The following is a 21779-nucleotide window of genomic DNA, read 5'->3' on the forward strand; positions in this document are numbered from 1 at the left end:
TTTCAATGCTGTTACAGAGACAAACCCTTCTTCAATAGTGGTAATGAAACTGCAAACCGCTGTCGTAGGAAGAAGTTAGATGATTCCAAATAGTGCAATTTTATTTTGCATATTTCATACGTATACTGTGGATCTTTATGCAAAATAAACATTTTCTTAATCGATCGTAACAAATAGAAATTGAAAATGTAATTTCTCTTTGAATACTTTGAATAAATTAAGGTGAATTGGAGACACATGTTACATACTTCTAATGTTTTCATTGTTAAGTATATTGTTTGGTATTCCATCTAGTCAATTTCGATGTAAATGCATGAGATCTACAGTATATTTATGTTTTGAGCATATTGCATATGACGATTAATTTTTCAAACAGTTTTTAATTGGCATTGCTCTAAGCATAATGTAGACAACAGCATGAAACAGTTAAGAGACGTAACATTTCTGTTTCGATATATAATAGTACTCTACGGAATTTAAGGAACTATTATACATAGTGTTCCTTGAATTTTGTAAAGTGTGGTGTATTCATCGTATTTCATACATGATATAGGATAAATTGAAATTGATAGAACGTTCTAATTACAAGGCTGTTGTCCAAACAAACGCCAGTAGCGAGATTGTCGATGATATGACTTCTTCGATTTAAATATTAAGAAAAATTTGACAATAACGTCCACGATCCAATTATCATTTTTATAGCACACTCGTCCATTTCCTTGTACGATACATACATACGTGTGGAATGATGTTGTGGAAGAAGTGACATCGTACGAACGCTCACAAGCAAAACGACGAGTATGCGACAAAAAATGGTCCTTTCGTTTTCCCGACTCTTTCCAATTACAGGTTACACGATTTTGATTCTTCTCTTACCTAGTTCTTTCACTGTAATAGGTTGATAGTTTTCCGGTTGATGAGAGGACTGGATTAATCTTGCTTGACTGCCCGTACTTCCCGCTGAAATGGTTGAAGTGGTGCTCAAAGTCAAATGATTCGGAGTGCGGCCCAAATTTGCCTTCTTCTCACCTAAAAAAGCTTGCGAGTCTTCCTCTCCCTCGGACTTTGTTCCTGAATCCATCTCCACCTTCACCTCTCCTGTATCGGAAACCGAACACCTGCGCGTTAGTATAAAGGAACACAAGTGTCTTGGATCAAATGCTCAATGATAACACAGCGATACGTATGTATCGCATCGCTAAACTGCGTATCTCCGCGCGAAACAAAAATACTTTGCTTCTATTGTAAGAGGTAGAATACTTGTACATCGTTTAAAACCGAAGAATTTATATGCAATTTTGATAAATGATTTTCATGTTCTTTCTCAAATTTTACGAGACCAAGTTTACTAGATTTACTACAATTTGTTAGAATGATAGAAAATATAACAATTTAACTTCTTCGTCTGAGCTTATAACGAAAATTCAAACACGTAAGCTTTTTATAGTTCATATTATGCATGTTGAAAATTTGATTGAAACAAATTCATACTGTTATAAACTTCAGGCGCTGGAGGTAAACTCTCCAGTTTGATTAGAATTGTTGATCAAAAGAATTGACAAAACCTTCTTAATTTTAAGTTACAGAAATTTACAACCTGTATCGTTGAAATTTTCGTTCGAAGATCACACGAAACAACATGACTTTTGAAGTATTTTATCATTTAAACGAGTTATAATTTTTTCAAACATTTGTGTAAGTTTTCAATCTGTGTTATCCAATTTTAGAGAGCGATTGTACACGTAAACTTAATGCTTTAGGTTTTAGGATTTCTTGTGTTCGAGGTCACATGAAGAACATTGATATGACAGGTCATTGCATTCGGTGTCGTCGTAGCTGTCATGATATAATGATAAAAATATGTAACTCTGTTTAAAAAAATTCTGATGACCTCGAAATCTCAAAGAATATGATCTTTAAAAGAAATCATTTCCGACCTACATACCAAACAATTTGTTTCTGTAAGATTTCTGAGTAGCATGAAGAATAACGATATCGTTTTGTAGCAAAGCTAGTGAAACATCTTGTATGAATTTATGTCACATACGACCTGAACCATTTAGTGATACATAGTTTCTTGTTAATAATGAAATTACTACAAATTTTTCGCGGCGTTCTCTCATTATACAGGGTATCTCAGTTTTTAAGGTTCAAATTTTGTTAGTGTATTCTATGACACTATTCTATGGCACATTTTACAATATGAGCTTTGTTAAGAAGTTATAACAAACATTCAAAAGAGGAATACTAATCAACTCGTTGTTACTTAGATCAACAATATTGTGTTCTTCAGTGTGTTTATGTAAGCTATGTTTACTAACTGAGCTCACCAAACATTTAAATAAATTTTCGTCAGTAATAGCTATTAGTGTAAAGAATTTGAAGGATCGCAGGTCGCGGCAGGGTACCGAGGCTGGTTTTGGACGCAGTTTATGATTATGGTGCGGACGTGACTTTAGGCTATTTTTGAGATTTAGCGAAACTTTTTGTTTTAATGAGATTTGTTAGATTTAGTATTTTAGCTAAAGGTCCCAATAGTCGTTGACGTACCGTAAAACCAATAAAACCAAGCCAAGTGCGGACTGTTAAGGGTCTTAGGTAAGCAACGAATTTTTGTTATAGCTTCTTAATAAAATTCTTTATAACCTATGTTTACATAACATTTCTTTCTTACTTTGTGCCATAGATACACTGACAAAGTTTGAATCTTAAATCTGGGATAACCTGTATATTGTGTATGTTGTTTTCTTAATTCAAGTGGAATCTACTTCATAGAATATCGAGAAATTAAACTATCATTTTGTGGGAAACACAATTTTTTAAGGTGATAGTTTGAGGAGGAGGTCCAAGGATAACGAAATTGTGAATGGAACTGGAATTTTATGACTTTAACAATTATTAACTCCATCAGTGCTGACTAAAATAAGTAAGTATAATAGAAAAGATATCTACTTTTTAAAAATATTATAAAATATTAAATAATAATATAGAAATGTAATAATAATATAAAAATAATAGTATAAAAATATTATATTCGTATTACAGTATTCTAGCGATAACTGTTTAAAATAAGAGAAGTCCACGATATCCCTCCTGAAATCAGTGAAGCGTTAAACACACTCGACGATTGAGCTTGCCTGTGTTCAGTTGTTGGTAAGATTCACACTCATGCAGGCGAAGCAAAACATTGTAACTTTTCTCATTTCAGATTATTTTGTACAAAACTGGTAAAATTGTATTCGTCTTGTTTTGCTGATTGAAATAACGCCTAACACGACACAATTATAGTTATAATTATTTGAATAGTTCCTAAGTCTGAGAATCGATAGTATGGTTTATAGAAACTTAGAAAGTGCGAGGTAATGTATTATATCTGTTTAGTTACGTTTTTAACTTTTGTGTATATAAAACTGGTTACTTCGTCTTGATACTTGTTATAATCGAGTTATGATATTTTTAAAATACAATGTTTAATAAAAAATCAATGTTTAAAAATAAAAATTTTCTTATAAATCTGGCATATTAGGTGTTCTATTCGTTTTATAAGAACATTTTTAACAAATGTTCTAAGATAATTTGTTACTATGAAACTTTTAATATATAGATGCTAAAACATTTATTCTATGAGACCGTTTATTGAAAAAATTTCCAAGGAAGTTCACAATTTAAAAAAGAATAGCAACGAAACTTTTTTTTCGCAACAAAAGTTATATGTTTATTTTGAGATAATAAAAAAATAATGAAAATCCGAGGACGTGTATACATTAGACAGAGGATTTCATGCATTTATAGAAAAAAGACAGTACAGACTAAATAAAATACTGTAGAGACATTGAACAAAATTTAACATCATCACTGCACTACTTTGTGACATATAAACTGATTAACAGAAAAACTTCATTTTCATTTCATTTTTCACATAACGAATGTAAGAAACTCTTTGGAAACTTCTTATTATCTACTGTGTTTTGTAAGCGGTACAGATAATACTAACCCCTTGTAATATTTTCATCACAAATATAGTGATTACAAATTTTTCGATTCTAATAATTTATTGGATGAAAAAGAAATGCACTTAAATATTCATGGCAAAAAACGGAAATTTTTTCGAATTTAATGAACGGTAAACATTCATAATTGGCAGGTTATTAGTGGAAATCCCAATAACGGGTCAAACCCGTGAAAACACGGCAAGGTGTTAATTCCGCACGAAAGTACGTAATACATATGTACTATAGTGCACAGTTGAATTTACATAAAATCCGTATGCTTTGCGAGACTTTACATGCCCCATTCTTGTTTCACTACAGTGGGACGAGATTTATCTCAGTAGATAGTGATACCGATTTGATCACAGTGAAAAGAAAGAAGATAGACATACATCGTTTCTGATCTTGGTGTTATGGAAACTTGGACACGAAATTAGACATAGTTGCAATTAGATAACTAGATAATTAAATTTTGTGTCGGAAGAATTAGAACGCGAGACGAAAGACACGTTTGCGAAACGTCTATTTTAATAGTAATACTGTTGTTATTATAGAATAAACATATATAGATAGAGAATAAATGAATGCGATGAAGATGATTTATACTTTATACTTTGATTAGGAGAAGACGCACTAAGCGCAGATTGTGAATTGAATTGAAAGATGGGCCGGTGTTCGCACCGATGGTAATGTACAGTGAGCCGCATCAATATTCGGACACCACGTACAATTTCGCATATGCAGGGCATCTACCGGATGAATTGCGATGGCGACGCGATGCAGAACTGTAGATGATTTTACAATATTTACTCGCTAGACACTCTACCTATGCGTAGTAGTGCGTGGTTAAATTGCATGACTATACTGGATCGGACAGAGGCTGTAGAATACGTCGCTTTCGTAAATCATAATTATAATGTTTATTCCATGGAGCGCCTTGCAGCTGTGAGGAACTTTCATGCGTTGCTACTCCACTCCTTGCATAGTGACTTTTCGTGATTACACTGGATGCGAGACTTGATGTTTGATGCCATTCCTGAATATACATGAATAGGATAGCACAACTACACAAAGTAAACGTGCGAAAAATAACTTTCAGTAATTTCAGTAATTTTTATTAAAATGAGTCTAAGCACGATGTAAATTGGACTACGTTTATCGAAGAGTTTATTATTATACATGATGAGTCATATAGCTTCAACTTCTCACGTAACGTTAAATTAGTTTATCTCGAAAACTTGGAAAACTTTATACAAAAGAACTTTTACTCACCTTTAAAATCATGTATTTAATAATTTTGCCAGAAGCGTAATTTAGAAGCTATTTAAGATATGCAAGTTACTTGACTCACCCTGTAAATAATGACTTAATCTGACAATAGCATGAATTAATGCAAATTATATCATGTGTAGACTCATTTTTATGAGAGGAAGATCAGCTGTCTCTTGATGCTACAATTATGAACGTAAGACGACAGATACTGAAAATTAAATTTTCTATATTGTGCACATTTATCTTTTTGTGATCGCGGTGTCCTTTTCAACGTCGAATCTCGACCGTCGCTGGTTCATGTATTCACTACACCTATCTCACTTTCGCTAGTTATATCTATTCCCCTATTTTGTTAACCTGTGCCCGAGTTAGTTTTTAGAAAAAAAGTCTCGTTTGCAAGAATTTACAAGCTATCTCCCGAACTAATGAAAATTTAACCGTATACTACTGTACAGGTTTTGCTCTCTAAATTAAACTTTTTGTAGATTATGTACACCTTTCTACAAATAAAATTATTCCTTTTGCAGTACTTGTTCATCATTTTGTAAATTAAATTTGCTTTTTACAGATAATACTAACCTTTTGATAGATCGAAGTGAAATGTTTTTATTAAATTTTTTAGTGCAACACTAATTTATATGCTCAGTTATAAATTAATATAAATTTCATTATAAATTATTAGTTTTCATTAATGTTAAAGCAATATATAAACATACGTTCAAAAATGCTTTACTAATAAAATTTAAAAAAAATACAAAATAACAATGAACTAATTTTCGTTTCATGTAGGATCATGCTAGAACATGTTATTTTATTTACCTGTATTTATTAATCCAAGCTATGCTTATTAATTCGTTCAACTGTTCATAAATTTAAATGCTGTATTTCGAAGTAACGCTACGAAAAATAAGTTACAGATATGGATTAATATTCTTAATCAGTTCGTTGTTATTTCGCATTTTTCTAATTTTTTTGATAATGCACTTTTTAACTCATATTTACATTTATGACATTTTTTCTTATTATTGCTCGTTAAGTATGCTGATACTCGGATTAAGAAAATTATTTTCCTATTGAAATGTGTTCACAATCTCAGCAACTTTAAAACAAGAAATGTGAAATAACTCATTTTTTTTAATTTTTAAATTTTATATGAATCTCACTACAAATAATTACATATAAGTGAATTGCTTTTGCAAAAGAAAGGCTTTGGAGTGATTAATTTTTGGTATGAAGACTGTATTACTAGCAATCAGCCTAATGATAGTAATGATTGACATTCTTACCGGACGTATCGCTTATGGTCTTGCTTCGAAAACGGAAGATAGTTTGCTGTTGGCTCGCCGGGTCTTCCGTCTCCCTGTCCTCAGAACTTTCGTGCTCCACAACTTGCTTCGATTGACTATACTTTCGTCTAACATTATGTGTGGTCGACAATGGTTGCGGCTTGGTAACTTTCTTGGTCATCGGTGTTTGATGCGCGACCGTTTGGTGTGCTGCCCCGTTGTTGTTGTTGTTGTTGGCGATGTTGTTGTTGTTGGTGTTTCCGTTTTGTCCTTGACCCGCCGACTGTTTCTCGAACTTCTCCACGTGTCCGGTCGACATTCGCGGTGAGATCGTCATCGGCGATTGGCTCAGATTTGGTTTCGTCGACGGTATGCTCATGTTCCGTACCGATTCTCGAATGATCTGCCGAATTGTCCTCAGGAAAGCGTTGCGGAACTCTGTCGTGCTGGTGGGAACAAACAAGCAAAAATTATTCTTATAATATATTATTCTTCGAAGCAACAAAGAATGGTTACTTGAGTTTTTAAAATACTGTTCATTATTTTCAGAACATGTTCATTATTTTCACAAACTTACAACTAGACTGTGAATTTGTATGCAAAATATAAATCGTCTACGCTAATCGTAAAAAAACATAAGTCTATCCTCTTTTATTTATTGTACATAATAGGAAGATATCGTTAAATTCTTCTAATGACTTTAGAGTTTATTTTATTTGACCTAGTTATTTTGATAAAAAATGCATGTAATTTGCAAACTTTTCTATTCAGATAAGCAAACAGCGTCCATTTATATACTTTCATGGATATTTGACAATCAGTCGCATTTAATGATAATAAAATCTTAAAGTTTGTAAATTGCAAAATCGCATTCTAATTTTCATCATATTCTTAGAGAACATGGAACCCGACAAAACTTTATTGTAAAGTAAAACACTTCCCGGTATTAAAACTTATTTGACAATGAACAATGTCTAAGAAATATTCTGTAATCATTGGAATCCTCAATAATAAGTAATTTAAACGCAACAGCTGTTCGAAGTCGTTGATTTGTGCTACGCTCACTGTGTGCACTACATGCAGATTTTTAAGTAAAGGTTAAACTAATAAAATAAATATAATTTTATTGTATATAACAATTATGTGTGTTTGTAAGCTCACGCAGCTGCACCACCTTTAAAAATCAACACCTGTAACACGTATACAATACTGCAGAGAAACAAAACTGTATTTCAAAGAGTCGTGTTTAAACGATACGACATTTAAAGTGTAGAATAGCATTCGACAATGGCTGTTTGTTAGATACCTGTTCGAGAGCACATATACTTTTTCCGATCTTCTCTGTAATTGACTTCTTAAATGGATCAACTCCCACAGGAAATGGGACTCCATGTCCTTTGCAGAGCTAGCTCGCACTTGCACTTCCGTTACAGGAATCAGCACTTGATATCGAATGATTTCTACTTCGCTGGAATTTGCTTTCGTCGAAACACCCTGCGCATGGCATAGAACATGATCGTATAGTGTATCGGAGAACATATAAATAATCGAACAGTAACAAATAAAGGCATGTGCAATACCAAAACTTACCATGAGCTTCTTCTTTTGCCTCAGCCTCTCCTTGCACAAGAAGACGACGGCAGATTTAAAAACAAAGCACATCGCGTGCAATTCGAGGCCTTTCTTGATCTTTCCAAGGAAATCGGAAATGTTGAGCCACTCAACGCCTCCGTAGTAGAGAAGGTCTCCAGGACTTAGGTCGATTGGCTGTTAAAGTCATAATCTTTTTAGTGTACTCTGTCGACACCAAAACAGCACAACACTTGAACTCAATGACACCAGCACAGCGTCGACGCAGCTCTTTCATACCTTCTCTATTTGGTATTGTGAATAAGCCGATGGCGGTCTGATGTCGTTCAGGTAATGTGCTGTTAGATAGACAATTCATACTGATCTACTGTATTCATACTATTTTTATAATAATGTATCGATACTATGTAAGGTAGTCCACCTAAAGGTAGCTATATAATCTGTTTCAGTTGCGATGATATAAGACATTTTGCATGCAGTTTCTTGGAAACGTAGATCGTAATCAACTTTAATTTTTGGAGTGAAAGGTCACTTAAAGGTCATATATCATTAACATTTGTGAATGCGTTTGAAAGTTAGCTACAGTATGCAAGGGGAAATATACAAGTATGTATGATATAAGTGACCCACGTTTTAACACTAGAACTACAGAGCACTAAAGTGACTAATCTGTGTTACCTTATAGGAGCAACAAGAATGTATTTTTATTCAGACTTTCTGCGTTTATATAACATACACCTACATAAATAAAATTCAGTAATCCCTCACAGAATCATACACTTATTAATTGCGGAATTGGAAAATCTAATAATTTAATGCTAACGTGTAAGTATCTAAGAGAATAGTATTATCTTTTTCACTTTTCAACGTCCTCCTTTTTTTTGTATTATGTGTAGACTACTGATTTTATGCCTTTATGACAAAACCGAATTCTTACATTTTACAATCAATGCAATTGATTGCGAATAATCTGTTGATTGCGAAGATACAGATTATTTTCTCAAAACAATCAGATTTCGGCTAGAACGGTAAAAATTGTCATTCGTCCGATTTAAACGACCGATATTCCATTCGGTAGATCATAAAAGGAAAACGTTTCTTTAGCTTCATAATTATTTCGTATTTTTTAGCGGAATGCGTCATGATTAACAAGAATAAAACCAACTTTCTGAAATTTGTAGCATAAAGAGCACCTTGTGTTGAAATTATTCTTTAAATTTTTCATTCTGTAGAGAGACATTATATTAAATATTTTGCGACGATAAACAATATGCACGTTTAAAAAACAAAAATATAACTGCGTCCTGTACACAACATTTCACACAAAACGTTTCCTTCTTATGGCATATCGTCACATCAACCGTTTAAATTGGTTTAAAGGCTGTTTTGACCTCCCACAGGAATAGTAAACAATGGAAATCATTAAATAGACTTAAAACGAGTGTTTTACATTTCTGCTTCCTAAGAAATAATGTATTGAAAAATAGTGTAAATTATTAGTTTCGGTTTAAGACAATCAAAACTTTGATACGATTTAAAAATGACTCGGCGTTGCTGATGAGTGAAAAAGAAATTCTTGTTAATTTCGTTTACCTGTTTACATGATTTCTGATGTTGTCTAAACAAATGATCGAAGATAGCTCCGTATTCCTCGTGAATTCTTTGCATTTCGTTTATGTGTTCCGCCACCTTCTCCATGCCCTTTAGAGCCTCTGTAATTAACAAGCAAATATCGATTGGCAATTACAAGATGGCACAAGGTGGTCTAAGTTCTTCAACGAAATTTCTATTGAGTGTGCTGAAGCAGGAAGCTCACCGATTAAATGTTGATGTTCCTCGCTTCGCTCGTCGGTAAGATTTCGTAGCTGCTGCAGGAGCAGAGGATATTTTAATATTCTTTGAATAGGCTTGATCAAATAGGATTCCAAAGTCGATGAGTGTTGTTGTCTTGGGTTTCTTGCCTGCAAGAACTCTTGTAAAGCTTGATTTCCCTCGTCTGCAACAAGCGGAGAACTTTGGAATCGTGTAGCTTAGACGGAATTAAAGAAAGTGATTTCCTCTAAAGGGTAGGTACTGCTAAGAAAACGACGCTACTCCGAAACACAAAACGAAGATCGAAAGAAAGATAGTTCCACTCACTTGGATGGAGAACTTTTTGCGCCTTTGAGTGGCTGGCGCAAAACGAGCTGTATAGCTTGAAGTGATTTACGTAATATAAGAAGGCACTTCCAATGGAAAACAGGACACCCTTTAAAAATCGGTACACTCGTCGTTACATTAGAACGAAGCGACGCAACGTACGTGCTAAGTATCTAAGTCTGCGTATACATACGTAACGCATTGAAATATGTGTCGTTGCTTTTACAATACGTACCTTAAATTGACTGGGATGATCGAAATTATTGAAATCAGCCTCCATCTCGATCGCGTGATCGAGATTCTGCAGAAACTGTCGTTGAAACGTAACGATTTCCTGAATATTTCCAAACAATGCATTTATCTCTGCATTCGATAGGAAAGTCTCACGTTTAAGGGGCTCCAGGTAGTTCTCCAACAAATTGTTTAAATTCTAAAAATAATATATACGCTTTTTAACATTAAACTTACCGAGTCTTTAAAGTCATTAACATATGTTACTTTATTGCGATAAAAATGTATAACCTAGACATTTCGCTATTTTTATTATAATATATGATTGTCTTATTATAATATATTATAATATATGTGTCTTTATTTAAAGAAATGTTTATAGTTTTAGCAACGTTAAGCCGGTTACTAAAACAGTTTTAACTGATGGTTAAAACACTTTTTACTGAAGATTTATAGCACAATGACTTCTATAGTTCATGCAATAATTTCGATTCTTATCGACTGTTAAGAAAAATGATAAAACTGTCTATCTCCTATTACTTACGGACATTTCATTAAAATCGGTGTGCTTAATTTGTACACATGTACTCGCTACGATATTTGAACCTCTTTTCAATTACGCTCACTATATTATTTGAACCACTTCTCTTTTTCAAAATTGCACCGAATCACTTGAATTTTTCGAGATATTAGAGGGACAAGTTCAATCCCTTAACGTATTTTGACGAGCCTGATTCGTAATGAAAATTTCCAGTAGTAATCTACTAAGTATGAATGTTTCAAAAACTTTTGTGAGTCACTGTATGTTTAACAGATACCACAACTACTATAATCGATACGAACAAAAATTCTGCATAAAAATTATTATTGTGAAAGTCCTAGTTCCAAGTAATAGTTGTATGTGAATGAAATTCTCTTTCTGTTGCGCATAATCGTTACTGACGATGGAACTTCTTTTCTGCCATTCGTAACGGTTATTATTAAGAGAAACACTCCGTTTGCTTATAACTATTTTATTTATAAAAAGATTTATTTCAATACCTTATAAAAGTTATCAATATCAGAAACTCTACGTCGAGCACATATTATATAGGATGTTTCATAAACAGAAGTTAATACTTTAGATATCTACCCCTCGAAACAATACAGGGTGTCTAAAAATTATTGTAGCTTTAGGAAACGAGGGATTCCTGAGATCGTTTGAAAGAACTTTTTCCTTAGCGAAAATGCAATTCGCGGCTTTGTTTACGAGTTATTAACGAAAAACAATGGCCAATGAGAGACAGTGATAATTTTAAGAAAAACACTGTTCATCCTTATTTCAGAATGACCGAAGAATATTTAATTCTTCGGATCCGAAATAATAAGTAGCTTAATTGTGATAGCTGTTATCTGGCGTGCATCATATCTCATATGTACCATATAAAATTTGTATGCGATGTGTGCAGGGAACCCCCTAATTTTTAATGCATACGCACATGCAACTGTTTTTTTTCCATCCCTGATATTTAACCTTTTACACTCGAGTGGCGACTCTGCGGCGCCATTAAAATTGTTGTAACACATTCCAAAATTATTTTTAATAGATTTCGTTAAAACTTAGATTTAAAAACTGTTAAAAGTGTAACTTTTATATGAGTCACAAGACTTAATTTCATATGCATAAAATAAATATTGTTATATATAATGGAAACACTAGAAGCCAGAAAAAAGTATTTTAGATTTGCAGTTGAAATGGCTTCGAGTGCAAAGGGTTAACAATCGTTTAAGTTAAAAGAACGTAGATCGCGAGACACTCACCTTTACGTAAGTCCGTTCTGTCTCGATCAACTCTAGAATGACCTTTTTCAGTTTCTCTGCGTCGCTCAGCTGTCGGCTAGGCGTCATAGCCTGCGAATGGGAGCTGACAACGCTTCCGGTAGGGCTGGACTTTCTAGTTTCACCAGGCGACCGGCAAATTCCCGTCACTTGTTCAGCCGTTTTCAACAAGTTTTCGATTTCAAACGAATTTGTGCGAGACGAAGCTTGTTTGCCGCTGTCCGGGTGAAGAGTCGACGTGCAGTCTTGCACGATGCTCTCCTTACCTATGTTCATAGAAACACCAATTCTCATTAGTCAGGTTCGTTTTAGAGACGGGCCATATGGTTTGTTCGGTTTTAGACGATTCCTCCTCCCTTACATATTTGTTATTGATAAACTGCGAATTTCTGTGCACAAAATAAATTTGTTAAGTCGGTTGCAAACAACGGAAAACAAAATATATTTCTTCTACCAATAATTATATTAAATCGAAAATAATATAGTAATAATCTTCGCAGTGTAGCATTTTCGCACGAAAAATTAACCTGTTGCTCAATTTTTTAATTTAATACGAATTTCATTAGAAATACGCAAGTCAATTTAATATGCAAATGAATGAATTTGACTTGAAAAAAGATCAATTTAATTTGGAAAAAGATTAATTTTGCGTGCAAAACCTGTAATAAGGTTCTAATGGTGTTCTTTCGAGAAAAGTGTTCGCAAAGTCGCTACCGATGAAATTAGTTTATAAATACTTTTCATCGATCGTTAGTATGAACGTCGATAGAACGAAGGAGAAAACGTCTTCGAACAGTTAATTGACTTTTGGATAAAGAAAGTTATAAAAAATTTTAGATAAGGATAGGAGAAAACGGGGTCAAGGGGAAGGGAGAGCGGGGGAGAGAAGGAAGAAGCCTTACTCCATCCAGGTGCTGGAACGATCAAACCGGAAATCATTTCCTCGCTAACCGGTGGATCGGAAGGCGGTGGTGGACAAACCAAACTCTCAATTATGTCATCCGTCACCCTCATTGTACCCGTGAGATCCGGCGGTTCGGTTCGGGAAGATCTCATCATCATACACAGGCCAATCTCTTCTTGTAATACGCTCTCTAGATACATCATGTCTAGATCGCTTACAATGGCGCCATTGATCACCATGATCTCGTCACCTTTAATGATACCTAGAAGTAGCATAATAGCGTCCATCTTCAGACCGAAAGGTCGCGTCGGAGGGGGAAACACGTGGTGCAAGGTGGACGCGCGTTCAATTTACCAATGGCTAGCAATCTACGCGAAAATCAATGTCTCTCAATGCCGTTCAAAATCGCTAAGGTTATAACGCGTGTCGCAGGAAAAAAAAACTGTCATCAAGGTCATGTATTCTGATTTGTATCTGACCTTCGCTTTCAAATTAGATCGGAGAAAAGGGTAAATGAAGAATGTCGGGAGCCGATCGACCAATGGGCCTCAGTTTTACATCAGATTATCAGTTCTACATATGCTTCGTACTTTAATTCATGATTTTTTCAAAATCTCAATTGAAGGAAAGGCTAATTTTCTACAAATGATATTTACAAAAAAATAAAAGTCGTTAATAAAAGAAAAGGAAGAGAAGTAAATGAGGGAGGAGGAGTGTTTCAAAATCCAATATACAATTTTGCGAATCTAGCAGAAGAAACATACTATCAACTTTTACGTCCAAAATCTAACATTTGATTTTATAGGATTTACATTATATTGCGTACAGAAATGTTGATTATATTGCTTGCGTTAAATATGCTTCTCTGCACAACCAACAACCAAAGAAATAAGAATATGTCACATAGTTATGAAAAGAGTCCGTTATTCGAGTGATAAAAAAATGGAAGAATTTAGTGTCAAGTGAATTCCCGAACGACAACGACTTACCATTTTGCATGGCCACACTCTTGTCCTCCACTCTGCTAACATAACAGCACAGTTCGTCCTGTCTATCAGAATTTTCGATAAGCTCCGCCTCCACCGAGAAGCCCCACATCTGTTCGAGCGTGTTCCTTTGCAGTTCGACTTGGTACAAAATTTTCGCACATACCTCGACGATCTCGTGAGTATGCAACTGAAATGATCATCGCCGATATATAGAACTTTGTTATTTATCGTCCCAGCGCGATATAAGGGTGATGTCCAACAACATGTTACAACGATGGTGTCTAACGACACAATGGAATTGGTCCTTACGTAAGTATCTATGGCGTCAGTCCTGTGAGGTACGAAGTAATTATGGTCTTCCATATCGCGTCGCTTTTTCACACGGACGAAATGCTCCATCGGGTTCAGGTTCTTTCTGTTGCAAGCGCTTGCTAGGAATTCCTCGACGGTCATAGCATCGCGTAGAAGTACAGACACCAACTGAAAATCGAGAGATAAGTAGTTTTATATTCACATATATTTATTATTTTGTATAGGTGGAGGAATTTCGAAGATTTGAAGGTCAACTTTGTTTCTTTTAACAGAATACTATATTGTTTACTATACTTATTTATTTGTGTACTATATTGTTTGAGAATATTGAATTCTGAGTAAAAGAGTATGGATATTTTGCAGAAATCCGTAATTATGTTGAATCCGTGAACTTGACATTAAACGAAGAAAATTTTTAAGAAATAAGGAGAAATTACTCGTTAGTTATTAGGTTTAGGGCTAATATATATAATATTTAGGGCGGATATATAACTATCCTCTTTAATTACTCATATTACCCTTTCGTGAATATCAAAATTCTCTCTTACTCAAATACGTTCCAGATGCAATCAACTCAATCTAAAGCAATTCATATGCAGAAGGATTTACTATACAAGTAAACGAAAGTGAAATTTAACACTTTAACTAATTAATCAAGATAATCAGGGTTCTACCGCAGTCGTATATCGATGTTTGTAATTTATAATTTGTGAATAGCACTATTCAATCCTTTTTTACAGCACAGTGCACAATAGCGTTAGCTATTATTAATTGAAACACCATTTAAAGTTCCTCATCGTTAACAACTGGAGAATAAAGCAGTCACAACAAAATCATCATTCTTAGTTTTCAAACCCCCAAAAAATTTGTATCGCTTCAAACACTACAAATGAAATAAGTTTGCTTCTTGTAAAAAGAAACTGCAAATGTTATTAGATCTTGTTACTTTACACATTCTCTTGCATTTTAAGCATTGGCGCATGCCAATCGGAAGACGCTTACTTGGTTTTCTGGCACGCATACTTTCACACTCTTCTCGTCGTCCCTGGAGGAGATTTGGAGGGATCGCCTGCTAGATCCGCTATTGGACCTCGAGAGCAACGGTGGTCTTCTTTTAGTCGCTCCTCGGCCGGACAGCAGATTGTTTAGCAACGATCGGCTCCGCGCGCAGATGAAAGCGTGGAAAGACGACACTGTGAAGACTCCCAGCTTGTTCAACGTTTGCTTCGTGGCACGCGATACGTGCGTCAACAAGCTCTGCAAAGAGTAAGAAGTACGTTGAATCGCGGCGATACTGGTATCAGTATCCAAAGGCTGCCCCCTACTAATCTAGCGGAAAATGGCGCTTGTACAACTTGCACGAGATTCTATTTGCGGGGTTCAAGTGATCGATACGGATGAGTCTTGGATGTTAATGGAGGATACACGGTCCCGGATATATCGGGACACCCGCGGATGGCCTGCACGCGATAATCTAGCCTGTATCGTTTACCATTCTTTTTAATAAAATTCGATCGGTGGCGATAGACTGAAAAATTGTGCGTGTATGTCTCGAATGTTTGAAACGAGTCCGGTGCATCTTTGAAAAAAAAGTTATCGTTTATGTGTAGAAAAGCCATACGTTTTTCGTTCCTCGAAATATTCCCCATTTTGGTGATTTTGTTCCGTCTTTCAGGCGCTCGATGAATCCCCGCATGGAAGAAAAAGTCGAACGTTTTAAAATGTGTGTCAGTCAGATAATGTTCAAGTGATCGAAAGGGACAAACGACATACAGATCATTGCCTCGGCCTCGGCATCGTTTTCCTACGATTCAAATGCGGAAAGAATGCAGTGTCTAATATTTGATTTATCGAACGCGATCGTCGTTGCTGTTTCTCAAGCATCTGGTCATTGTGACATTATATATATAGTGCTTTGTAAATGTCACACTCAGAGAACTGGTAATTTACTTAATGAAAAGTCACTGAATCAATCTCTGCACTTAATACAATTTGGTTCGGCCCAGTTAGATTTCTACGATAAACGAATTATTCTTAATCGAAGCCGTACAAAGAGTAAACGCATTGTTGAGTTCGCTGCATTCTTGGCACCTCTTTCGACCCAATCACATTTCAACCCTTAAATGGATCATGCCCTATAACATACTGTTTCAGAGATGTTGAAAAAGAGACCAAAACAAATATATGGTAGATCCTTCGTAATATTTCCTACGACACCCTAATCGGTAATCAGTAAATGTTTCACTAAGTTTTGGGAGAATGCGTTTAGTACCGTTTTTCATCGAATCATGTTCCCGTTTTTTCCAAGATCGGTTTCGTGGTCGGAAAAAAGCGTTTAATGTAATGTGTCGCTCCTTTCTCAACATCAGTTCAAGTGTATGGATATCAACCGGGGCTGCAGCAGGATTAAAAGCGATGCACGAGCCTGTAGCTGCTTACTTTCGGATTAGGTAACTCGCCGCTTTGCAGACTAGCCATGTAGCACCTGAGACGGAATTGCTCGCAATGGAGCCGTTCCAGATTTTCTTCCCATTGTACAATCTGGTTGTTGATCTGTTGCTTCGTTTCCACGTCGGACACGACGGACTGCTGTAGATCAGCCATGTGCTTTAATTTGTGGTCCTGCGAAAACGTTTCACTTTTACAGTTTTGAAATCAATTTTCCTTTCGTGTTTCGTAGCGAATAAACCTTAGTACTAAGCCCTAAGGAGATGGAGTAAATTTTTTCATTCGAAAATAAATAAATCATAGAAAAAAAATTATGTAATTTTGTATAAAAGATGAATAAATATCATTATTAGTATTATTGTCATCATTATTATTATTACATAATAGCATTGTATTGGTGTCCTACACTCTTCAAGAATTTAATAATTGTTTTAAGGAAATGAAGGGAAGTTCTTCTAATATTCTTAATGTTTCGTGTTTCTTCTATTCCTCTTCATCATAAACGCATAAAAGCCGTAGTCTACTAATTACTTACCGATTCGATCGCCTTCTCCAATCGAAAGATCTCTTCCTGTAGTAAATGAAGTGTACCGGTCTTGCCGCGATGACGCGCGAATGCAGCAGCGCAAGCCGAATGGATGCTGTTTACCCAGTTCTCCAGCTCCACCTGACAGGGTGCCTAATGCAAACGACCAACATTTACATATTTTTACACGTTTGCGACAGAAGCGGTGAAGTGGCATAGTCAAATGGGTCGAAAACATAGAATATCGTTTCTTTTCTACGATATTTTCTGTCAGAGATCTCTGAATCTGAGAGAATGGCCTTTATGTCAATTAGAATGACACTCCTTTATCAGCCATAAATGCGGTTAAACGCTATTCAAAAAGATAAATTTTCATGATAATATCAAATGAAATATAAAAATCTTCAAATTGTAGGAAGGTGAGTAGATCAAATGACTAAAGTAAAAAATAATGGTAATTTTAGCGTCTCATTGCAGAGGTTACTTTGTTTTTATGGTATTATTATATTTTTGTAACAGTTCTAGATATCGTTGTTTTCGTATTTTATAAAATTCGTTGAGCGTAAATAGAGAATGGCTGGCTCGTCTGACCATGGCTGCCCTTTCCTACTTCTCGGAAATTGCAATGCTTACACGCTAGACAAACTTTGGAAGTCAATTATCTTAAAAAAGATATCCTATTTTAAGAAGCTTGCACGAGCTTTTTACATCTACGAAGTGTGACAGTATCAATTTTAATTTTATTCTATAAAATTGATTATATAAAACAAATAATATAACGTGAATTAATAAAATGCTATTTAGAAATAGGAAAGTATAAGACTCGTTACGAACGAATATTTAATATTAATAACGCACTATTAAAGTATATATAATATTCTTATAAATTGAGTGAACTGTTCCGCAAACTCCAAGCCGTTATATTTGCCGGATAATATGCTGCGGAGGTTTAATGAAAAAGCTATAGTTCGCTGTTGTGTAAAAGTCAATAACCCGAAGCGTGACGACACAGGATAATAATCATGACAACAATCTGAAATAGGTATATTTTTGTAGAATAAGATTGCACTGTACTTTCACCAATCAGCTGCGACAGAATTTATAATTAAAACCATATTCGAAGTAACGAGTGAAAGAATTGAAAAACTGTCCTTCGATAGTGTCTATTGAATCATATAAAAATATATCGAAGTATATTTTACTCGCGGTTAAAACAAACAATGACAGCTGATAATGTGAAACAATATTTTGTAACACTTGGAATTTGTTAACATTACGCGTTGATAACGTTGTCATCCATTTTGTTCATAACTCAGTTCTTTTATATTAAGAGAAATATTGTTTTCATAACGTAGGATCATTTAAAGCGAACTTCCAGTAGCTTTCCACAAAAATAATGCAGCAACGACGACACAGTTACAGGATTCTGTCTACTTTCTTAACATATCGTGACTTTCTTCCATTTGTAACAACAGTTAAGTATAAGTTAGAACATTGTGAACAAAGAACGAATTTAGACTCGAATATTACAGCACTGAATGCGGTCAAACGCTTTTGCAACGTTCGCGAAATTTGCTGAAGAACACATCACTTCGTAGAAAACTATCTATTAATCGAAGATGACGGTATCCGAAAGCATTTCTTGTTGCTTCGGGACAAGAGAAACAACTTCGTTCGCTCACGTTTTGTAAAACGTCGGATGATCTCCAGAATCTAACGCTGTCGTGAAAGTTCCAGGTAAAACACTCGAGAAGTTCTAAACTCTTCAGACAACACGATACGCGTACGTAAGGATAAGAACACCTTGTACTCACTTGGAACAAGTACGCGTCGCCGAACGCGGTGCTCAGACAAAAAATGTAGTCCCTTTTTGGATGTTCCGGGATCGGTTGCATAATAGCGCCATCGACGATGATCAGATGCTTCGGCGCCGCTTCCATGGTCCTGCTTTCCTGGGATTCGCACGGATAGAAGAGCAGAGTAGTCCCCTTCAAGCATACCCAGTAGTCCTTCCATCCCCTTTTCCTCGCAAGCTCGATCTGATGTTTTTTTCGCAAAAGCCATTTCTTCACGCTGAGGAATCTACAAGCGGCAACCGATCCTCGATCACTTCCGTGACTCTTCTCGATCGTCACTCATCGATCACTACTCGTCGACACTTACCCTGCCTTTCGAACCGCTCCGGTACAGTTGAAGGAAGCCGCGGCTGTGTCGTTCTGTTTCCCACGGTACGGCGAGTTGATCACACTCTCGCCGTCATCGTCGTCGCTGACGGCGGTCGTCAACGACATTCTGTCGTCGTCGGACATCTGTAACATTCGGACATTCTGATTTTTCACTTGCTCCACCGACCGGTCACGGTGCGAGCGAGCAAAAGTAGAACCGAGACTCGTCATCGGCATTAGATACACAACTACGTGAAAAAAGACACCTCGATCGCCACCAAATTATCGTGTGTAATTATTATCGTCTACTGTGTATAATATAACCATCGTAAACTTGTAGAGAACATACATATCCTAGATACGAATACACCGGGCTCGACATCGGAGAGACGCGTGCACTGAATTTACACAGTTTTAAGAAAGGAAGATCGGAACCGAGACGGCCACGGTAACGACTGGGACAACGGGACAACGGAGAGAGACGAGAACACGCAACGGCGTTGTGTACGGTGCAGAAGGAGAGTGTGATCTAGCAACAGTTTCATGAATAATTACCGTGAATAACCTTGAATGTGTGTAAATAGATATCGACATTTTATAAAAATAGTACACCATCCGAGGAACTCTAATCTCCATCTACCGCGGGAATGCCGGTTCGAGCTAACATGGACGTGTGGCATGGATTTTAATGCAGTAAATGGTCCATGCTCGTGGGGAAACGTCGAATGCAGTTGCATCGTGGGGGGTAGAAGGAGAGGGGGCTGGCGGAAGAGGTGGGGTGGTTGCTTTGTTCAATGGAACCGATAAAAATGAAACTGAAGGCAAAGGTGACAACGCGCCGAATGGCGCGGGTGTTCGTGAACGTGATATTTCAAAATAGTAAATATACATAGAGAGAAAGAGAGAGAGAGAGAGATAGAGACGGAGAGAGGGAGAGAGAAAAGGGGGTAGAAACAAAGTGGGGAACACGAATATTACGGAAAATGGCGGGGTGGTGGGAGAGAGGGACGGGATGGCGAAACGTGGGCGGGAACGGTAACGGTAAAAAGTAAATATACATCGGCAACAGAATAACAAAACGATTACGCGGAAACTCGTGTCTACCTTTTTGGCATAATTCGTCATACCGCGGAGCTTGTCACGCAATCCTCTAAAGCCTTCGCCGGCCCAGAAACTTACAACTTTTTTCAGAAAGTCGGCGTTGCACGCATCGGCAGTCATGTGTGGATGGTAATGACAGTAGCAACCCTCCTTTAACAGCTTCATGTTCGTCTTGGCGGTGCCGTTGATCTTGTACATGATCTCCTTGCGTGTCAGGCTGAGTCCGTCGATGTAATGCTGTGCCCAGGTTTTCAGGGCGCCGTCGATCACCCTGAGCAGCTTGTAATAGTAACCGTCGAGGTTCACCTTCTCCCGGACGTTCCTGCAGTTGAACCAGTACAGGTTCCGCGACTCGTTAATGCATATCACGCTGATCGTGTGCCTTCTGCAGAGACAGAAGTACTTCTTGCAGCGTTTCTTGTGCAACGACCTCAGGTCCGTGTAGCTGCTGCTCGGATTCAGCAAATTCAAAGTGCTATTCGTGCATTTGATCGCCCATCTCGGCTCTACCATTATTCGTGGTTGCTTTGTCGCTCTTGCCGTGTAGAATCAAAGAACAACCACCGACGCTGCCGTCATCGGGGACAGACAGACGGACAGATCCGCGTCGAGGTAAAACATTCCGTCATTTCATTGGTGCTGTTGCGAGGAGAGCGTCGCTCCTCGGAGGACGAAAACAACGTGACCGCAGTCAAATGTCTCTTTCGATTACCGCGACGCACAGAATTGTATCGACCTCTAAATGCAAAAGATTCGTCTGATAAGCATTTGTCTCGTGGTCTCTTTCCGCGTGGTCATTTGTCGCGCGTCTCTCAGAATTCTTTTCCTGGCTCGCGGGTTCTTAGAGTCTGTTCGTGGGGGGTCGCGACCAGTGATTTCAGGTCCTTTGCGAGCACACGCAACAGACCGATTACGAGTGTGCATGCGAAGTAAAACATGCAGAGCCGAATCACGTACAGCATGTTTCACGAGGAGAAAATAATGACTTTGTTCGATCGTTCGGCGTTAC

At 36.6% G+C, this 21779-nt stretch overlaps 1 protein-coding gene across 14 annotated transcripts in view; it reads right to left on the reverse strand.

Annotated features, from left to right (window-relative positions):
* Sif (guanine nucleotide exchange factor still life) overlaps window positions 1–21779 on the reverse strand; it is a 62208-nt gene that overhangs the window by 8242 nt on the left and 32187 nt on the right. For 10 of the 14 annotated variants that reach the window (XM_078183794.1, XM_078183791.1, XM_078183796.1 and 7 more), the window contains 17 exons: window positions 19668–19813; window positions 19319–19586; window positions 17514–17657; window positions 16970–17152; window positions 15533–15787; window positions 14528–14698; window positions 14219–14405; window positions 13228–13491; window positions 12308–12591; window positions 10512–10706; window positions 10277–10385; window positions 9954–10133; window positions 9731–9849; window positions 8138–8314; window positions 7854–8041; window positions 6548–6993; window positions 877–1098 (listed from right to left, as the gene is read on the reverse strand). In XM_078183794.1, the coding sequence (XP_078039920.1) occupies window positions 877–1098; window positions 6548–6993; window positions 7854–8041; window positions 8138–8314; window positions 9731–9849; window positions 9954–10133; window positions 10277–10385; window positions 10512–10706; window positions 12308–12591; window positions 13228–13491; window positions 14219–14405; window positions 14528–14698; window positions 15533–15787; window positions 16970–17152; window positions 17514–17657; window positions 19319–19586; window positions 19668–19813 (3538 nt within the window). Of the gene's footprint in view, window positions 1–876; window positions 1099–6547; window positions 6994–7853; window positions 8042–8137; window positions 8315–9730; window positions 9850–9953; window positions 10134–10276; window positions 10386–10511; window positions 10707–12307; window positions 12592–13227; window positions 13492–14218; window positions 14406–14527; window positions 14699–15532; window positions 15788–16969; window positions 17153–17513; window positions 17658–19318; window positions 19587–19667; window positions 19814–20018; window positions 20224–20848; window positions 21509–21779 lie in introns of those variants that run through there. The other 4 variants (XM_078183799.1, XM_078183802.1, XM_078183803.1 and 1 more) reach the window with 4 other exon arrangements.

Source organism: Augochlora pura, chromosome 6 (assembly GCF_028453695.1).
Source record: "Augochlora pura isolate Apur16 chromosome 6, APUR_v2.2.1, whole genome shotgun sequence".
Lineage (NCBI taxonomy): Eukaryota > Metazoa > Arthropoda > Insecta > Hymenoptera > Halictidae > Augochlora > Augochlora pura.